The 19348-nt window shown below is 45.7% G+C and overlaps 1 protein-coding gene across 1 annotated transcript; it reads right to left on the bottom strand.

Annotated features, from left to right (window-relative positions):
• Window positions 1-31: 31 nt before the first annotated feature.
• Window positions 32-18550, bottom strand: LOC144180250 (uncharacterized). The gene is made up of 4 exons (XM_077708629.1): window positions 18453-18550; window positions 10495-10595; window positions 1587-1675; window positions 32-730 (listed from the first exon to the last, which is right to left on the bottom strand). Exons 1-4 carry the CDS (start codon window positions 18548-18550, stop codon window positions 554-556), a joined length of 465 nt encoding a protein of 154 aa, XP_077564755.1. The 3' UTR covers window positions 32-553.
• Window positions 18551-19348: the final 798 nt, after the last annotated feature.

Genomic DNA, 19348 nt, shown 5'->3' on the forward strand with positions numbered 1-19348 from the left:
ATTTCCCTTGGTTAGGTGCATTCAGGTGCGTAAGTACAGAAATTCCCAACTGCAAAACATAACCCCTTTTTTGCCGAGGTAATTTCCTTCTCTAAGACATTGTAATCTGGGCTACGCAAATGCAGAATAAAATATTTTTTAGTTGTCCATTATGGTGGGTATGACGGCCCACTGGTATATATGGATGCAAAATTCAGTTCACGTTGTTCCTGTGCAAGGGCGAAATACCCTTGTTACAACATGCTCACACATATTGAGCAATTCATAACCACGCGAAATCAGCACATTCACAGTAAAAAATCTCAGATTGGGCTAAGTAATAGCTTTGAAATATTTAGAATATGAGCTCTGCAATTTTGATCAGCGCATTTTATCAAACAAACGAGACTATCTCACTTGTTTGGTGCTCTTAAATACGGGATAGTTTAAAGATTATTATAAGCATCTGTAACTCAAGAACTGAGGCCGTTTCATTTCAGGCGGCCAAGAAAAGTCCCCTGCTTTCCGTGCTTTATCTCGCTGGATGTTAAAAAGGCAATCCAGCTCAGCAGGGTCAGCTGTCGCCGTGAGAGTTGATCCTGCGCAGGGCTGCCCCCCGGCGCCTTCTAGCAGTGCCCACGATGTGGCGCCGGTGGTCTCCCTCTCCTCTGTTTTCACGAGCACCTCCTGGAGGGGCCACCAGCTCTGCGTCCTCCATGACGAAAAATCGTCTGAGACCGAGGGCACGAATCTGCGAAGTTGAAAAAAAAATCCGTTTTGGTTGTGTTACGTTAAAAATTCCTGCCTTGAGCTATACTCTAGATGCGCCGGCACCAGATACGCCGGCACATTCGCGTTGTAATTTTAAAAATCTAGTGTTTAATATGCTTACGAAAGGAATAATGACCCTAATATCAACAGCTACTTAAGTTTATTAGTAAAGACATGCGATTGAAAGAAACTGAAAGGAAAGGAGAGAGTGTGAGGACGATCTTACAAAACGCGCTCCCAGCCGACAGCGATGTATTCATTCGATAAGCAGTTAAGATAAAGCCTTCCATAACGTAAAATGGGATTTCGTGCACGCTAAGCAAGTACGGTTTCTCCAGTGATTACATGTTACAACGCACGTTCGTCTAATTCACTTTGATATAAGACAGGGTTGCCGTATTGCTTTCTGCTAGTGTATTTTTAGGCCTAATTAAGTATACTGTTCTGTAGTTAATTTATGGGATAGTTCTGTTTACTTATTTCATTGTATTGCCTGTTAAACGTTGTTTTTTATGGCTGCTTCACTTCGTATTCGGAAGTGATACAGGTGGGCGTTCTCTTCCCGTGCATGCCGGACCCCACGTATCTCTAAACACAAGCACAAGATTCAAGAATTTGTCGAAGTAGGGCTAACAGCAGTAATTGTTAGTACTACTGTGTTTTGCGTAGACTTCAGCCTGACGCGCATCACCAGGTATAGAACACGTTTGAAGCAGCACAAGAAAACTTTCAAGAAATTCCGAAACAAGGTTATTTGTGAGTGACCGAAGTCCGTGTTTTAAAAAGACATGCTTTGTAGGATTGTAGATGCAAAAGAGATCGGGTATGTGACGTACCACTACGTATCCAACGGTGAGCATCGCCATTAGTGTTAGAGCCGCCCCAAGCGCGAATATCATCAGCATCTCCGCGTACAGGAACAGCTCTGCAAGCAAACATCATAAATCTCAGTGTCCCCGTTACAGCCACTTCATTGAGAGCCAAATATATGTACGGAACGCTATCCTCAAACCGCATTTAAGCATATGAATTCTTGCTGAGATGCTCTGGCATTTTTTTGTTCCCCTTTGCGATTCTTAAGGACTAAGACATTTATACATTTTTGGGGGGTGAGCCCAAAAGAAATGGTTGTGCTGGATCCTCCAACCTCTGTCAAAACTCTTCGCAATAAAATGTATTAAATGGAAGGTGGTGTTGCAGCGCGTTTTTAATTATTATTTTGATAATATTAATAATTTATTTGCAATACGTCCAGTAGACCAATTCTAGGAGACACTGATTATTAACTGCATTTTTGGAGGTAACGTATAAGATTAACTCCTGTAACAAATAAAAAAAACTACTACATACATACGAACAGGACATCCGCGGCCTTTATGAAATCGAAAATACGCCCACTTTGGAAGTGCCAAACTAAGTTACTCCTACATAAAAAAAAAGAATACAGTTGCATGCAAAAGGTCGGCGTGTACGTTCGTCTATCCCAAGAAATATACCTGGAAAACATAATTCAGGCTGATGGTAAACAAAAACACAAAAACCACGATTGTTTGCTAAACACTGAGTTTTCTCGGCGAACTCTGCCGATGGTTGTCAGTTAGTACTTCAATCCTCTAATCGATTTCATTTCCTGAGTGGACGGGGAACAGGAATGATTAAACCAGTCAATCTGTAAAAGCATATTCTCTGATTGTGTTTACCTGTTTGTGTATAAGTGTGAAGCTCACATGTCTGTTAAGTTAGTGGCGACATGTTGGGCCGAAGAAATGATAATTGAAATATCTAGAGCGAATAGTGGGAAATGCGGGGGTAGATAATGAACGTATTGTTATTGACATTTTATTATCGCATAGGAAGCTGCAAAAATGCCCCACCAAAGAAACGCCTACCAGCTTCTCAGTAACGTTGACGATAATTGGCAGGAACATATACCATATCTCCTTTCAGCCTACTTATGCGCGCTGCAGTAGAAAGGGTACTCTGATGAAGTTCAAATTGCTCTTTTCTGTCGCTGCTCGAATAAAGTAGCTGCTTCCAAATCTCCCAAATTTGTGATACTGCTCATCGAGTGGTCTGCCTTCCCTTCCAAATTCGTGATACCGCTTACCGAGTCGTCTGCCCTCCCTTGCCGTATATCGCTTGCCTTTCGCTTGCTTAGATAATACATCACTTTCCACCTGCCAACAGTACATGCCCGGCCCAATTAGAATATTTTCTTTTTGTTTGATTTATGACCTACGTTCACTCTACTCTCCTCTGGCCTCGCCCGCCAATCTTACCCTTCTCCACACCAACGTCTCACTCGCGCTCAAACCGTTACTCTCCGCCCAATCCATACACACTCCCTCCCATCTCACCAAATTTTACATTGCATACGTAAGTGCTGCGGTCCCCCAACCTGCCCATCTTCTGGCGCATACCCATCTACTCCTCACTCCTACTGGGACTGCCCCTCTCCAAACCTTTTCCCCTCCCTCCGCTCCGTCACCTGAGAGGAGACTTGGCTAGCTCCCCCGCCCCCAACATACCTTACTACTGCCCAGGAGGCTTTCTGCCTTCATGATACTTTCCAAGGTCATTATGGCCCCTATGAAGAAAGCGAGGCATAAGCCTCCATGTTTTAGCTGACGTGGACCAAGGACAATGGACAATACATGTTCTCTCTCTCTCTCTCTCTCTCGTTTCCTTCCTTATCCCAGGCGCTTATTTTCTATAGGAAAGAATTACTTTCTCATTATATAGGTTTTCGGGTTTGACGGAAGTTTCGGGCGGTGGTTCAGTAAGCACTGACTATATGCATTGTATTTTGGTAACCGAAGTAGCATGGAACGACTGTCGGCCGTCGCGGATTACAAGTAATATTGTTACTGGTAAAGCGCTACTTTTTGAGGAATGTTGTGACATACTCATTACCGTTTCATAGTAGCAAAAAGATATAGGACATCTTTATATGACTTTTTTACGCTTCCCTTTACGGCGTATGCGGTAATTAGCTGCGCATGCGGGAGCAGTTGCCGATAGTGAGCATTTAACGGCAAAGCTTATACCATCTTCATGATGCTTTTTTCCATGCGACAAAGTGTAAGATCACGTTTAATTTGAAGCGAAAGTCCTGTTTCAGCGCGTGACACTCATTGCAGCCGTTGAACCTAATATTGATTTGTGTTGTTTATTAGTGATTGTTGTAAATGATCACGAGGACAGCGACAAACGACAAGTTTTCTCGGGTGGGTAAGGAGTATAACCACGCCTAAATGTACCAAGTATTCCCGCTTCACGCAGTTCAGATGACTTCCAAACTATATAACTAGTAACCTTAATTTTAGGCACACAAATCAATGTGTTAGGAGCCTATGATAGGCATTGAAAAGGGATATTTAGCCATATAAGCGCCAAATGCATTCGGGTGGGCATATATTGGCTGAATTCGTATTTATTTCAGCCGCATATTTTAGGACAAAGTTCTGACTCGCGGTGACACCTCGGAAAGGTCGTGTGCTGTGGGAGCGTAATTTATTATTATTCGTGAAAATAAGCGACACAAAAGTTCCTATCTTAATATTTAGGTGAAATGTATGGTGCCTCGACACTAAAACAAAGGACTGAAAACCATGAACAACCTAACCCATCTCATTAATTTGCTGCTTGAAGGTGTACCTCGTTTCACTCGAAAATTGTGTGCGGAAAAACAATGCTTAACGCTCCCTGAAGTGGGGGTCGTTCTTGTACTTCGGGACTCTCTATGAGTTAATTTCACCTGGAATATCAGAATGTTTGCTGCTGAGAACCTTCGGGTGTTCTGTTAGCACAGGGAATCCGGGAATTTTATATCAGACATAGTTAAGCCGCCGGTTCTTCAGGAATGGTGGCGGATCTGTCCTATACCTCCCAAATGAGCTCAGCATTCTTAGAGTGCCGCCCTAGCTCTCAGGTTTTCAAATGCTTCCTTCAAAGGGTGTTAAATGATCATACGAATCTGTCGTATTACGTTGAAGTGCACTGTGCCGTAGATATGGTGGGCGGTGACCCTTTCGCCGACTTTAAATACCACCTGCGAGTGTTTTTGTTGTAATTTTCAGCCCTAGCCGAGTTGCTTAAAGGATAATAACGGGCTCTGGTGAAGTGGGCAAAATCGGTAACGGCTGCTTGAAGACACAACTGAGCTTCGAATGAAGATCTTAACTGCAACAATCATTCGTTGACAGAGCAGACGACCTTTTCAGCTCTTCACAACACCGATGAATCCCGTGGATATTACAATAAAGTGTAATAATTTGGTTACGAATTACTGAGCCGTTCTACCCTGCAGAAGCGGATGACTAGCGAAGCTGGGAGAACAACTCCGATCGGTAGCTATGCATACCGATTATGAACATTAAACAGCACGCGAATTTCTTTGGAACTAACTCCCTTTATTCTTGGTTTCCAAATGCTCTTAAAAGTTATCCGGCATGACGAATGATGGCTTTCACGACAAGACTACTTAGAAAGTACCGATATGCTCATTCCTATGCGCTCCTTTTCTCGTTACGTCTTTGTGCTACAAGTGCTGCAGCTTGCGGGCCAGTGGCGTACCCGTGATCCGCGGCTGACCGTGCACGCGTTCGCTGCGACCCCTTAAAACTTTGGAGTGTCAGACTTGAATGCGGTTTTCCCTCAGGAGCCGTCTTTGACAATGAGCGGCATGTTACGCGGCTATGTTGCCTTCATTTGCTTCTTTGCTTGTTTTTAAAGACGATAGTCTTTCTTGGTCTACTTAAACTCAGAAATTTTGGTCTGTCTGTTTGTCTATATGTCTGTCTGTCCGTCTGTCTGTCTGTGACTCGATTCAGCCACCCCTTTTTTTTCTTTATTGCCTGCTTTGGCACATACAGAACACAGACATTCATTCACAAACAGCCGTCAACCTGACTTTGGTTGACGTCATGTGTTTAAAAGTCCCTTAGGTGTACCAACGATTTCATGTCTGCAAGACATTCGGACGGATTCGACACATATTTTTGATTTTCCACGTATTCACTCATTGCCTCTCTAAAATACTGTCTCGCGCTTCGCGCATCGATGTCAGAGTACCTTGCGGCCATTCTTGCTTTCCAAATAGAGCTCAATCCAACAAGCATGATCAGGTCGTAAGGCATACCATCCTCGTTTTCAACAGGCAAGTACCGTATACCTTGGGCATCCACAGGCAGATCCTTTTTCAGAGTTCGTTGGAGCACATCCCACAGGAACACAGCATCCCAACAATCGATGAATACATGCTCAATCGTTTCAGCTTTTTTGCATATGATACAGTCAATTCCCCATGGAACGAACAAGTCTTTTTCTGCCATCCACGTCTTAACAGAGAGGGTTCCAGTATGCAGTTTGAAGAAAAAAGTCTTTACGCTAGGGGGTACCTGCATACGCTTAACTCTTTTAAGCACATCTTTACCCCTACCTACTCTATAAATCAACCGGTACATTGGTTCAGGGAGGACTACATCACACACGTCTTTATACAACTTTTTCCTATTTACTTGACACAAGTAATCCCAAGAAAATCGAACAGCCAAGAAACGGCATGACAGTACAACTTCTCTCATAAAACCATGCTGGCCGCCAGGTATAACATTGGACGTGACTGCGCAATTGACAGATAGTTCTTAACGTTGGGTCCTTAACATCGCGGAGAAACAAGAAACGGTTTACAATTTGACGTATAAACAAGTGTGCTAGTCCCAAACCTCCGTCCCTGACCCTACGATACAGGTTTGTCCGGCTTGTCCGTTCCCAGTTTGACCCCCATATAAACACAGCGAATACACGATGCAGCCTTTGAACATTAGCTCGGGAACAGTGAAGAACCTGAAGGACATACCACAGTCTGCTTACAAAAAATAAGTTGCACACAGTCGTTCTTGAAAATATTGATAAGCTCCACCCTTTCCAGTTTTCTGCCCTTTCTTTCATTACTTCGGCTTCCATCCTCCAATACGGATCGCTGTCTTTATAAAACTCCAAAGGCACACCTAAGTACTTTGCCGGTGTGCTGACCCAATTCATGTTAGCGAAGATGCTTGGGGTTGATGGCCAATTTCCATGCCAAAAGCCCAGGCATTTTTTCCAGTTTACGGCACTCCCATTCGCCTCACAGGATCGTTTGACCCGGCCAAAGCAAAACAATGCCTGCGCAATAGTCTTATATAGTCACACTAAATCTACCCGTCTTGGTCCAGTGTAATGTTCATACTTGTCAACACAGTTGAAGAACATGACATTACGCAAATATGAGACAACGAATCAATACAGAAGTGATATTCGCAGTGTTCCTTTATAAAAATTCAAACATGCTTGACTTTTGCGAAATTAAATACTTGATCAACTGCAGAAAAAGAATTCACTCCGCCGTCGCCTGCTGTCGCCCGCGCAACTATAGCTTCTGGCGCCATTTTAAGAAATCAACCGGCAACAGTTACGCAAGGTTCCACTAGGTAGTTTCCACGTTCTGCTTGCAACGCACGTGGAGTAGGGAAACGCGGTTCTATAAACGTTGAAGTAAGGCGCCTCGATTAACGCGCGTCTTCGCCGTACGGCAACGTTCGCATCGAGACACCCGGTTTGGACCAGGGGAACGCGGGAAATTTAAAATGATTTAAGCAAACATTTGGCGTCTTTACCTTGAGAGGAGCGTGACGCAAGAGGAACAACATGAGAGGTGAGCGGTAAAGCGAAGGGAGGCATTTACTTCGGAAATGCCGATAAAGACTATCGTCTTTTGAAGTCATTTGCAACGAAAGGAGCAGATACGCGGCCAATTTTTTTTATTGCTTTAGGAATGGATAGGGCAAGTCGGTAAAAGTTTTCGACGTTGATACGTGGAGACAGAGTTATGAACGACATAGGTCAAAAGATCCCGTGCGGACAGGGGGAAGTAGGTGAGCTTGGCTGCGGTGTCGCTTATCACTGGCCGATGGGGATGCGGAAGAGATGGTGAGGCCTCCAAAGGTGTCGATGGCTTGAGCACGGTTAGCGCTTCTCGCCGTGTTTGGCAAGGAGCGCGGATTTTTCTGGTACGCGGCGTGCGACAAACGCCCAGTTTCGGGCTTCTGAAGGGAGAACAGTCCTTGCAGATCATATACTCAAAAAACCAACTAAATGCATATAGAACACCAAAAAGGCTTTTTTGGGCACTATAAAGACTGAATAGGCCCATATAGTCGAAATACGCCCAAAAAAGCCCATATAGTGAAAATAGGCATTTGTAGGCCCAATAAACGTTTTTTTGTAAATGCTCCCTTTCCCTTAGTTCACGCTTATAGGTTAAATAGGCTTTATGCGGAATAAAGATAAAAGAATAGGCATTTTGCCGCGCGTCGCGGCCTCCAATTATTATGCTTCCTAAATCTTACTAAGAAGGGAAGTCTTTCGTGTTATAATTACAACATATTTTGTTCACCTACTTCCAAATTCTTAGCTCATGGTTGTATTCTAGTTAGTTACTTTTATTTGCAGCGCAGTTTGCGTAATAATAACAACACAATGCACTGACCTACACTTGAAAAATATTTCACGTGGTACGGTATTCTAGTCTACGCTTTTTTATTATTTTGGAGCACTGTTTTCATTAACTTGGCACGGCCATGAGGGATAACTGCTCCCCTTCGTTGCTCGAACTTTGTTTCTTTCGCCGTCACAAATAAGACGCACGCGTTTTATCCGGGCATTTCTGAGGGGTGTCACAGGTATGTAAAAACAGATGGGCTCGAAATATTTATCAGTGCAAAGCTACGCCATGCAAGGATGTCAACTTTGTAAAAATCCTAGATATAGGACAGCCGAAGTCATCGGCGAAGTCTGTTTACCGATATTACGGCATGGTACGTTTCAGCTTGAGTCGTTTTTTTTTCTACCACCCCGGCAGGCAGATTCACCTTAAATCCACCCGGGCTTCATGCTCCGGCCTTTACTAATCAGAGAGTGCGTATTCATGCCGACTTTCACAACCTCTAACCCGATAGGCCAAATCCCCGTAATATGCGCCTGGAGCAGAATGTCAAACGCTGTGAACATCAGTACGCGTCTTAGCACTTAAATGGCCCATAAAGCAGAGCACTCATATCTGCAGGTAGCCAGTTATTGTCACCACGACGCTTATGCAGTCACTGCTATCTTCGATCCTAAAGGGCCTCCTTACCCCAGTCAATCACAAGTGTTACCTCTGATTCGAAAACAGCCATTTAAAATTCAGCCCTGGGTAACATTTACCCGCAGACTCTCAAAATTCGTCTTGAAAACCCTCCCATCTCCCACGCGGGGCTGATTTGGACTTGTGCCTTTGAGGGGTTGGAAGGAAACGAAGCGGCTAACCTTGCAGGTCGAGAGCTAACCTTCCGAGGTTGGTCAAGTCGCACCCCTTCTTACGGAGCCCAGCCAACCCGCGACAGCCTCTTGACTTTTCAAGAAATGACTTGTCACTGTTGCCTACCGTTCGGGCGCTACCGCCGCGGCAGGCGGCAACCACTGGTCGCTGTCTATCCGAGAGGAATGATATCGGCACCTTCTCCAAACCAACCCCCTCTCTTGTCACGCCCGACTACAAGCGATATGTCCCTCAATATTTCTTCGCTACCATTGACCTGCCTGCAAGCAACGCCACCTCTGCAAAGCCTCCTGAACAGCCAAACATATAGTTTGGCAATGCCCCCATAAGTCGTTCCCTCCCACCTCTACTGAACGGCACTAGGAGACGGCCTTACGCATCTCGGACTCGGAAGTCCATGGACTTATTGAAAGAGCAGCGCAGGTCACAGACAACCTCCAAGCGCTGGTCACCACTCGTCGTTAATCCTACCGATGCCCCAATAAAGTTTATTCTCTCTCTCTCACTCACGTAATATTGCAATTCAACACGCGTTGTGCAGTTAATTCAGATAATGTTCGTTACATGGCAATGTACGCAAAAAAATTTTCATAGTTGGCGAACCACAGCAAGCGGTAGACCCTCCCTTTTGTACCGCAATATTATTTCCATCAGTGAGTGTCAGCAAGGGTGGAAGTATCTATAGCGTCTCCGGTTGTATGTAGATTACAGAGTGTCAGTATAGCGGCTGGCGAAGGCTCACGCTAAGGCGGTGGGTTACCCGAATCCGACTGTGCATGCACACGCGTGGCGGGCGCGGAGGTCGCTTCTCAACGGAAGTTATTGGTGGGCATGGCGAGGGCCCGCCCGCGGAACTCGACACTACCAGAATGAATCCGTAAGTGCCCAATCCAGTTCTGGTACCCGCCGCCGTAGCGTTAGTGGACACTACCCGTTTTTGTAGAAGTAGAGGAGGTAGAAGCGGGGCGTGCATACTGTCATCATTAAGAAATAATGAAGAAAGAAGCGCGTTTCCAGTTCTGTTCTACCGGGACGCATTGTTTTCTTGCTGTTCACAACACCCGCTATGCCAAAATTCTATATTGAAGAGTTCCAGCGAGTTACCCTGCAACCGTACCGTTTCCGTTGTGCTGGGACCCGATTGGGCATGTGTGCATTTGTTCTGTTAGGGTGGCTTAATTCTGGCGACGGGCAGCCCGCCTCGCCGTGCCTGCGCATTTGTTCCGGTGACGGTTGACTCGCCTTCTCGTGCCTGTGCGCGCATGCGCAGTCGGGCCCCGGTAGAACGGAACGGGTACGGAAAAAGAGTAACACGCTAAGCTAAGGCAGCCTACTACTTTCACGGCAGATGAGGGCACCGAACCGTCCTAAACGAGGCTCACCGAAGCTGAGTCGACTTCTTCGAGATGCCACAGATGGGCTGCTGTAGAGAACGCCCGAGCCATTGGAGGCTTTACGGAAGGAGCGAACTGTGTATTTGTATCTGGAATTAGACAGAGTTTATATTTGAAACAAACTGCGGCTACATGAATGCGTTTGAATGGGACACATTCCGATGCGTTACAATGCTTACTGGGTTTTGGTTTTCATGACTAATTCTCACGAGTACAATTCCGCTATGGTACGCGGGGTAGCAGCCCACACTTACCAGACTATTTCAAGAGCAGGGCTGCCTATATTGAGTTATTGAACTTCTCAGGAAGCAAGAATAGCCTCTTCGGCGACACAATGCAGTCCGATGTAGGGTGAGTACCAACACCGAATATGTTCTATCAGAACACAATTTGTACATCTAGGTTGTCGTCTGAGAGACCCGCACGTATTATTACATGGTGAGTGCACGTCGTGGGCCTCACCAAGCAAGTAGGTATGTACATGCAAAATACAATCAGGACTACGTACCCTTAGCTGCTTCCGCCTACTCATCTGCGAAATATTCTCCCGACTGCGAGCCATAATACCGCATCTTAGCGAATGACAGCGCACCGTCCTCCAGACAGCAACATCGCAAATTATAAACAAACTTATTGAATTCGCAGACCCCAAATTCGAACTTGTACATATATTGAATTGGGACAGTTATCTTGGGGATTTAAACCTGGAATAACTTTAGTGCAAGCAGGATTACCGTTATAAATCGATGCCTGTAGCGAAAGCTCAAGCCAAACGCCCAGCCAGCGCATGATGCATAAAAAATGCACCGAGGTGGTGATGACAAAATATAAAATTCAGTATCTTGTAAAATACGGGCACCACACACGGACAACCACCTGCGCGTTCAAGCGTGCGATGCGAAAGCGCAGTGAGAGTTTTAGCGAGCCGACGAATGGCACGGACCGAGCGCATTTGCTCTCCTTTCCCAGTATCATCTACTTAGTCTTTCACGAAGATTCGTCTGGTCAGCCAGTACATGAAGGAACAGTAATGCGGTGACTGATCAATTTAAAAATAAATGTTGAAAGATGTTTCCAAACCCGCGTGGCTTCGGAAGCGTCTTTTAACACTTTTTGACTTCGTCAGTGACTTGACTTCTGTTTCTATCTTCCACCTAATGTTCATAGGACGGGTTTTCATGCTACTCTATGCGTGCTGTTCTTGAGCTAGCAGTGTCTCTTTCCCGAATCATTGTTACTAGCACAGTACGGCTTCTAATGGACATTGCATATTTGCAGGCTTAACCTAAAGGAAGAGAAGCCAGTTCAACTGGATTAATTCCTTTATATGCCGCACATGCTCACTGACCGGCCATTGACAACATAGCACCGCAGGCGCCAAAAGCAAATCTTGTGAATGCCCGCTAATGATTTAAATATTCACATGCTGTTTCTTTCCACGCAAAGCGAGCAACCCCCCTGACTTGTATCGATAAATCCTACCAACGTTTTACCACCGCTGAGTTAGCATTACCTAACTGATAAATGAGGCTGATCTCGAATTACCCTAATCTTTTTTTCAAGGGTTTTGATGATGTGTGCCATAACGAAGAACGCGTTGCCACATGCATCAACTGGTTTTGTATTACCTGCCGATACTAGACTTGATACTGGGGTGTTCTACAGCAAATCTTCATAAGGCATTATAAAACGATGAATGCTTGATTTAATGAAGGAAGGTAGTTGTTATACAGCTGTTGCTGCGTTGATAGGCAGAATAACTGCACAATATGTGCAGTCAACGCCGCATTCACCTTGCTTCACAACGTACTATGTGCTCTAGACATGTGGCAACGATCAGTCGCCAAGGTAATTTTGTGCAGTTTTCACACTTGCAAGCATAGGATTGGGCTGTTTTTCTGTTTTTTTGTTTTTGTTCTTGTGCCGTCACGTACAGCTTACCGTTTCCTGACCATATCGTGTTTAACGATAGCTTTTGTTCCGTATTTACCCGTGAAAACATTATCAGTTGTCCTAACGTAAGCCACGTTGCTGACACTAACATGCCAGGTATTACGATAAGCGAAGTCGGTATTCAATGTTTACTAAACAAACTAAAAAACTGTTTTGCTCCGGACCAGCTTGGTGTCAATAATAAAATACTAATGAATACTTCTGATGGTATCTATCGCATCTTGTCCGGTCTTTTTTCACAGTCCATTTCATCTGGTGTAATTCCTGAAGATTGGAGAATAGCAAAAGTAACACCCAACTTTAAATCCGGCAATTCCTTATCACCACTCAACTACAGACCGATATCAATAACAAGCACTATTTGTAAACTTCTCGAACACATCATCCACTCATAGGTGATTAGCTACTTGGAAGAACATAATATCATCTTTATATACCAACACGGGTTTACGAAAGGGTATTCGTGTGACACTCAGCTCGCTGTTTTTATTAACGATATTCACTCATCCGTTGACGTTGGGCTTCAAATCGACTCGATGTTTCTAGATTTTTCCAAAGCTTACGATCGGGTACCTCACCACAGATTGCTAATCAAACTTACACAACTTAATATCCACCCTCTTGTAATTGCATGGGATAAAGATTTTCTGTCCTCAAGGGTTGAATTCACATCTGCTAATAACGTTAATTATTCTTTCGGTCAAGTACTATCTGGTGTTCTACAAGGCAGTGTCCTGGGCTCTTTAATTTTTCTAATTTTTATTAATGACTTACCTAATTGCGTTTCTTCAAGGATCAGGATGTTTGCTGATGACTGTGTTATTTACCATACAATAACCTGCTCTACTGACCAACTGGCCCTCAAAACTGCCCTTGACTCTATATCTACTTGGTGTTCCACTTGGTTAATGTCGTTTAATAATTCTAAAACTAAACTTATGTCCTTTACAAACCGCGCATCGTGCATTCAAACTTCCTATTCCTTAAATAACACAACTGTTGAGCTAGCAGACACTTACAAGTACCTGGGACGCAACCTGCACTGTGACCTGACATGGAATCATCATATCGACATCATTTTTGCATCCGTCAACCGCTCATTGGGTTTTTTAAAGCAGAGACTAAAACATGCTCCATCTAACCTCCGCAAACTTGCATACACAACTGTCATCAGACCTAAAATTGAGTACGCATCTGGCATTTGGGACCCTGACAAAGCATACTTAGTTGACAAAATTGAATCCCTTCAAAATCGTGCCGTTCGTTTCATCTTTTCAGATTATTCACGTCATACCAGCGTCACGGCTCTAAAACTTCGCGCATCTTTACCTATGCTATCAGATCGGCGGAAACTGTCACGTTTATCATTGTTTCATTAACTGTACCATCGCTCTTCTCTTCATCCTGATTTCTTTTCATCGACACCGACCATCTTTCCCCTACGGGACCATGCCTTAAAAGTGACACGTGTGAAATGCCACACTTCCAAATATTCACAATCCTTCATACCTCGCACAATTGTGCATTGGAATGCCCTACCATCTCACATTGTAAATTTTACAGATCCGACCGAATTCCAAGAACTTTTACACACTTACTTCGTATGTTAACTTTACTAAAAAGTGTTTTGATAGGTTCTAGAGTTCTTTCAAGATTTTTTGTTTGTTTTCTTTCTTTCTTTCTTTCTTTTTTTCTTTTTTTTTTGCCTCACACCCACTTGTATTTATTTGTTTGCCTATTAACGTGCTGCTAGTACTCTTTTTTTAGTTCTCAATGTATCCTGCCCCTTATGTAATACCCTCCTAGTGAGGGCCTTTATGGGTATTTTTGAATAAATAAATAAATAAATAAATTTCTAACGTCCTCGCCGCAAAATAAAAAAAACGAAAGATTAGTCACTCGCTGAGAAATAAAAAAAAACCTTGTTAACGCCTAGAACTCTCAATATCACCTCTGGTTTTAATGCATCTTGCTACACGCACTGCTTTCTCGCGCAGCTTTCAAAGCACATGCTGAAATTGCCATCTGTAGTGTCACTAAAGTCACGTGATAAGCCACTAAAGATAGAGATAAGTCACGCTACGACTAATGTAAAGAAAACGTTTCTAAAGCCTAGAACTCACAATACTTCCTCTTGTTTTGAAGCATGTTGCTGCACGCACTAATTTCTCGCGCAGCTTCCAACGTACCTGCTAAATGTGCCACCTGTAGTGTCACTAAAGTGTTCTTTGTTCTTTGCTTTAGGAACGATTCTATTTCCTGCATTTGCAAAACAGATGTATGGTGTGCCGTACTGATAGATGTGGGCATTAGCGTTTCAGAAGGTTTCTGGTTGGGCGAGAAGTTTTTCGTATTTTTCTAAACTTCAAGAAAAATGTGCGTGGTAGTCTGGTATTTGGGGGCTACTGTGTAACCTTGAGTACCAAACGTCTTTTTTGTTGTGTGGCCAAAAAATATATTTGTATTAATTACCTAATGCAGCAATAACATGCAGACATTAGGATGTACGATGCATTGATCCGCCAGTAGCTGTCTTACCGGATGAACGGCGCTAGTCCCTTGAGCACCACAGAAGAAGCGTTGCGCGGAAGGTCAGCCCCGGAACAGGCACGGGGAGAGAGGCTGCCTGCGCGGCACCATTTCACCTGAAAATCAATGCATATTCGTAAATAAAGCAGGACAAGGAGAGATACGTGCACATGGAGTGACACAGTGCCCAAATGAAAAGGCCTGTGGGCACACTTTTGGCATTACGTAGAAACAGCCCTAAGTGGCGTTTGTTTTAGTCATTTTATATAGAAACAGCTGTTGTGAAGCGATCTGTGTTTTTTAAGGGGAAGGGGGATGGGTGAGGGACGACTGCATAGTCTTAAAACTGCATCTCTGGGTGATTGGCGAACACGTAAGGCTGCCCATTTCGAGAGGCAGTGGGTGCATTTGATGATGTGTGAGGAACCTGTAAGAATGGTTACCCTCTCAAGTATTTTCACCAGAAAAGAACGGGTAATTACTATGAAGATATCCAGAATTTCTAAATAAGTATTTTATTTACGATTCGTCGCTTTAGATTTTCGGCCTACAATTGTTGTGTGTTATATTTCACATAAGTATTGGTTGTTTTAGGGCTGCACGGCCCAGGAAAGCCCCGTGATGTTCTTCCCGTAACGCTTCGCAGAGAAAAATTGGATCGTGCTTTTTGAAGCAAACTGCGAAGAGAACCAAATGTCTTCGTACATGAAAGCCGTCCACCCGATGTGCCGATGCTGTCCACCGAATTCGCACAGCCGACCACGATAAGGTTCGCACCGTGGCATCACATGGCGGGTCGGGCTCTACGTGAGAAAACAACAGAGAATGGGAAAACACACATGATCACATTCTACCTAATTACATATTAGTCCAACAATTGTAGGTGATTTTGTCACTGCTCCACCTTTAGGTCCTCACGGTTATGACGTCGTCTGACAATCCAAATTCAACATTTCGTGATGCAAGGTAAAGAAAAAGTACAGTAAAGTATGATATAAAGTAATGTTACGTGCTTTGTACATAAGCTTGGTCCGCGGTGGCCGCTTTTCTGATGGAGGGGAAAAGCAAAAACGCCCGTGTGTACGAGATTTCGGCGCACGTTAAAGATTCCCAGGTGGTCAAAATTAATCCGGAGCCCTCCACTACGGCGCGCCTCATCGCCTGCGTTGCGTCGGCGCGTTAAACCCTACAATCAATCAACCTACATAAGCTTGGTGGTGTTCTCTCGAAGTTTATGAAGTATTAACGTGACCTGCGCGCTGTTTCTTTAAAATTTCACGTAGTTTGATGTCATTCGTATGCTTCACTGCCTGTATGGGACCCCAAGAACGTTCAAGAGATCTATAGCCGTTTTCACCTGTGACACCCCAAACAAATGTTGCTGGAAATAAAACTTCACTTGATAGATGGAGAAACGACTCATCCGCCGCACCTAGATAAAATGTGAAGAGAAATTTTAGCAGGTTATATGCAGACCTATAATATATCTCAAAAAGCTTCGTAAATTTCAAAGAAAAACAAAGAAACAGTGAGCTCACTCGCCCTGTGCAACACGACACAAAAATGAAGACGGACTACGATCCAGTCAAGTTGGCCCCTGTTGTACGGTCAACCTCCAAGGTCACGTGGCCTCCACGGCGACATCGCGGGCAAGGCGCGTGAAGAATTTTTGTAGAACTGATCTCGGAATAAACTGGTGCTGACGCGGAGTTTCTGGGTCTGCCTCCTGCTTGCGCCGTACACCTACGACCATCCTTAAAAAATGGCCTTGCCGGCCTTCGCCTCCATCCTGGGGAGCGGCTGTGGCTGCAGAGCCACGGAAAACAGAGGCCACACCGACGAACCGAAACGCCTTCACTTGCTTTTCCAAGTATGTCGACGTTCATTATTAAGCCCTCCGATCCCTTTTGCTTTTCTTCACCCCACGAGTGGCCCAAATAGCAGAGGAAGTTTGAACGCTTCTACAGGAGGTCAGGCCTGAGCGCGAAGCCGGAAAAACACTAAGTAGAAGCATTGCTCTACATCATGGGGGACAAGGCTAAGCACATCTTCAGCACATTTGAGCTCGCCCCTGCCGAAGCAAAGAAATTCAGCATCGCGATGGACTACTTCGATAAATATTTCATTCCTCGCCGCAATGGGATCTGCAATCGAGCACGCTTCATCACGTGGGTGCAAGGAGAAGGGGAGTCTTCCGAAGACTTCGCGAAGGCACTTCACGCACTGTCCCAGCATTAAGAGTTCGGCAGCCTTCAGGAGCAGCCGGTTCGTGACCGATTAGTCGTGGCTATTCGCGACAAGAAGTTGTCTGCCAGACTACAGCTTGACTCTGACCTATCGCTTCACAAAGCCCTAGAATGGGTACGCCAGCTCGAGACAGCCAGGCAACAGCAAGAAGAGCCTTACTCCGACATGGCAGCCGTCAACAAGTTGGGCTTTACACGCCGTGCGCAGTGGCAAGACACACGCAAACCACCTTCTAACTCGAGTCAAAGAAGACCCGCGACAAACCCGTCTCAGGGCTCTAGGACTTGCCGTTGGTGTGGTAGAAATTGGCACTCACGATCTACCTGCCCAGCAAAGGGCGCAAAATGCAACTCCTGTCACAAAAAGGGACACTTTTCGTCCGTATGCCTCTCCAAACCGGTGGACATTGTTCAAAGCACCGATCAGAAAGCCGAGTGTGAGTTTCTTGGCACCGTGAGTTCACCTGGCATCCAAAACAGGGAAGCTACTGTAAGGACAATCTTTGAGGTTTAAAATAGACACGGCCGCAGATGAAACTGTACTCTCACCAGAAGCCTTCGAACGACTTCAACATCGTCCCATTTTGGTCAAATCTCCACGCATGCTCCACGGGCCAGATGGGCAGTCGTTGTCTGTACGGGGAGTAGCACGACTGCAGCTAATGTTCTGAGATCAACAGACCACCGAAGATGTCCACGTTCTCAACGAAGAGTGCTACCCTCTCCTCGGGAAGCCAGCAATTGAAAAGCTCTGGCTGATCGTTTACCTCAACTCTATCAGCCACACGGTCAACCCTAAAAGGGAGTTCCCGTCACTTTTTACTGGCCTAGGCACTCTGCCAGGAGAGTACGTCCTTCGCCTTCAAGATGGAGCGACGCCGTTTGCACTGTGCTCACCCCTACGCATTCCGATTCCGGTTTACGAGAAGACCAAAAAGTAACTGAAACGGATGGAACCGAGACCTGCTCCCGCCACAGACGCAAAGGCGGAACTGGCTGCACAGAAAGGCACACCGCTACAGTCATGGCCGTCCTTCTCTCAGATATCAGAAGCCCCAGAGCCGCCCCAAGCGTCCTGTCTTTTTCAGCCCCTGCAGCCCTTCGAGACGCCACAACGGCAGTCACCGCTTCTGGAGTGGCCGGTGCGTCTTCAAAATGCCACAGAGAGCACTGCGCTCCATACCAGAGCATCCTTGGTTCCGAAGCCACAGAAGGTACCTGCCCAGGAGTCGCAAGCGGGGACTTTGGCTAAGAGCAGACTCCCGGCGGCTGTCCAGGAGGCACGTCTGTGTTCTGAAGCAGCACATCATAGCCATCGGAGCTCCCTGGACACCATCATGCCTCAGGAGTATCCCCAGCTTAATAAGGCACAGCTTCAGGTGAGCAAGATGATTTTGCAGATGGAGTCCGTCGCTGATTCACCCAGCGTGAAGCGATTGAACATCAAGAACGAGATCCACACGTACGCTGACGAGAACGCCCACCTGCAGGGAGCGCTCATGCGCAAGCGGTGCAAGAAGCAAGGCAGGAATCACGCCGGTTCTCCGGTGTTCGGAAGTGCAAAGAGCGCCCCACCACCTCCATCCCTGCCAAAGAGGGAAACCAGCATCGCACTGAACTCTATTCGGCCGTTCATATTCCCACGTCGTCTCCCAAGGTTTTATTCCTTAAAGGAAAAGTGAGCCATCGGTTGTTGACCTGACACGGGACGGCCCGGGTACAAGTTCCTCGACCAGAAAGGTCACCACCAACCTCAACTGCAGTCCGGGACACTCAAGAAGCGTCAGAAAGAGTCGAGGTGTCGCGCGAGGTGAACGCAGTTTAACGTTTCAAGTGGGAGACGCTCCCCCAGCGCTAGGAGTGGACGTGGATCTGCGAGCAGATCGAAGCCCAAAACCTTCCCAAGGTCAGGCAACGTGGGCTCGAGCACTCCAGTGCCATCTGCGCCGCTTATATTCGGCTTCAGAAGCCCGACAAGGCCCTCTCCGCCGCCTCCACCCACTGCTTCTCTGGCGACCTCTGACCCTCAGCAAGCTGGCGCCGCCTGTGACCGTAACGACGTGAAGGATAACAGTTTGCTCAACCTGAGGTTTAACAATCGTAACAACAAGGTG

The sequence above is a fragment of the Haemaphysalis longicornis genome, unplaced genomic scaffold (assembly GCF_048455015.1).
Source record: "Haemaphysalis longicornis isolate Haplotype H1 unplaced genomic scaffold, Haemaphysalis longicornis Haplotype H1 scaffold_4, whole genome shotgun sequence".
NCBI classification, from domain to species: Eukaryota; Metazoa; Arthropoda; class Arachnida; order Ixodida; family Ixodidae; genus Haemaphysalis; species Haemaphysalis longicornis.

Bases quoted from the DNA above. Each gene is read 5' to 3' on its own strand.
- LOC144180250 (XM_077708629.1), bottom strand. From the start codon at position 18,550: ATGGCTATGATGTGCTGCTTCAGAACACAGACGTGCCTCCTGGACAGC. The intron at 1,676-10,494 runs GTGAGCCTCGTT...GTTTGCTTGCAG, and splicing joins AAGAAGTCGACTCAGCTTCG to AGCTGTTCCTGTACGCGGAG. The intron at 731-1,586 runs GTACGTCACATA...TCAACTTCGCAG, and splicing joins TCACCGTTGGATACGTAGTG to ATTCGTGCCCTCGGTCTCAG.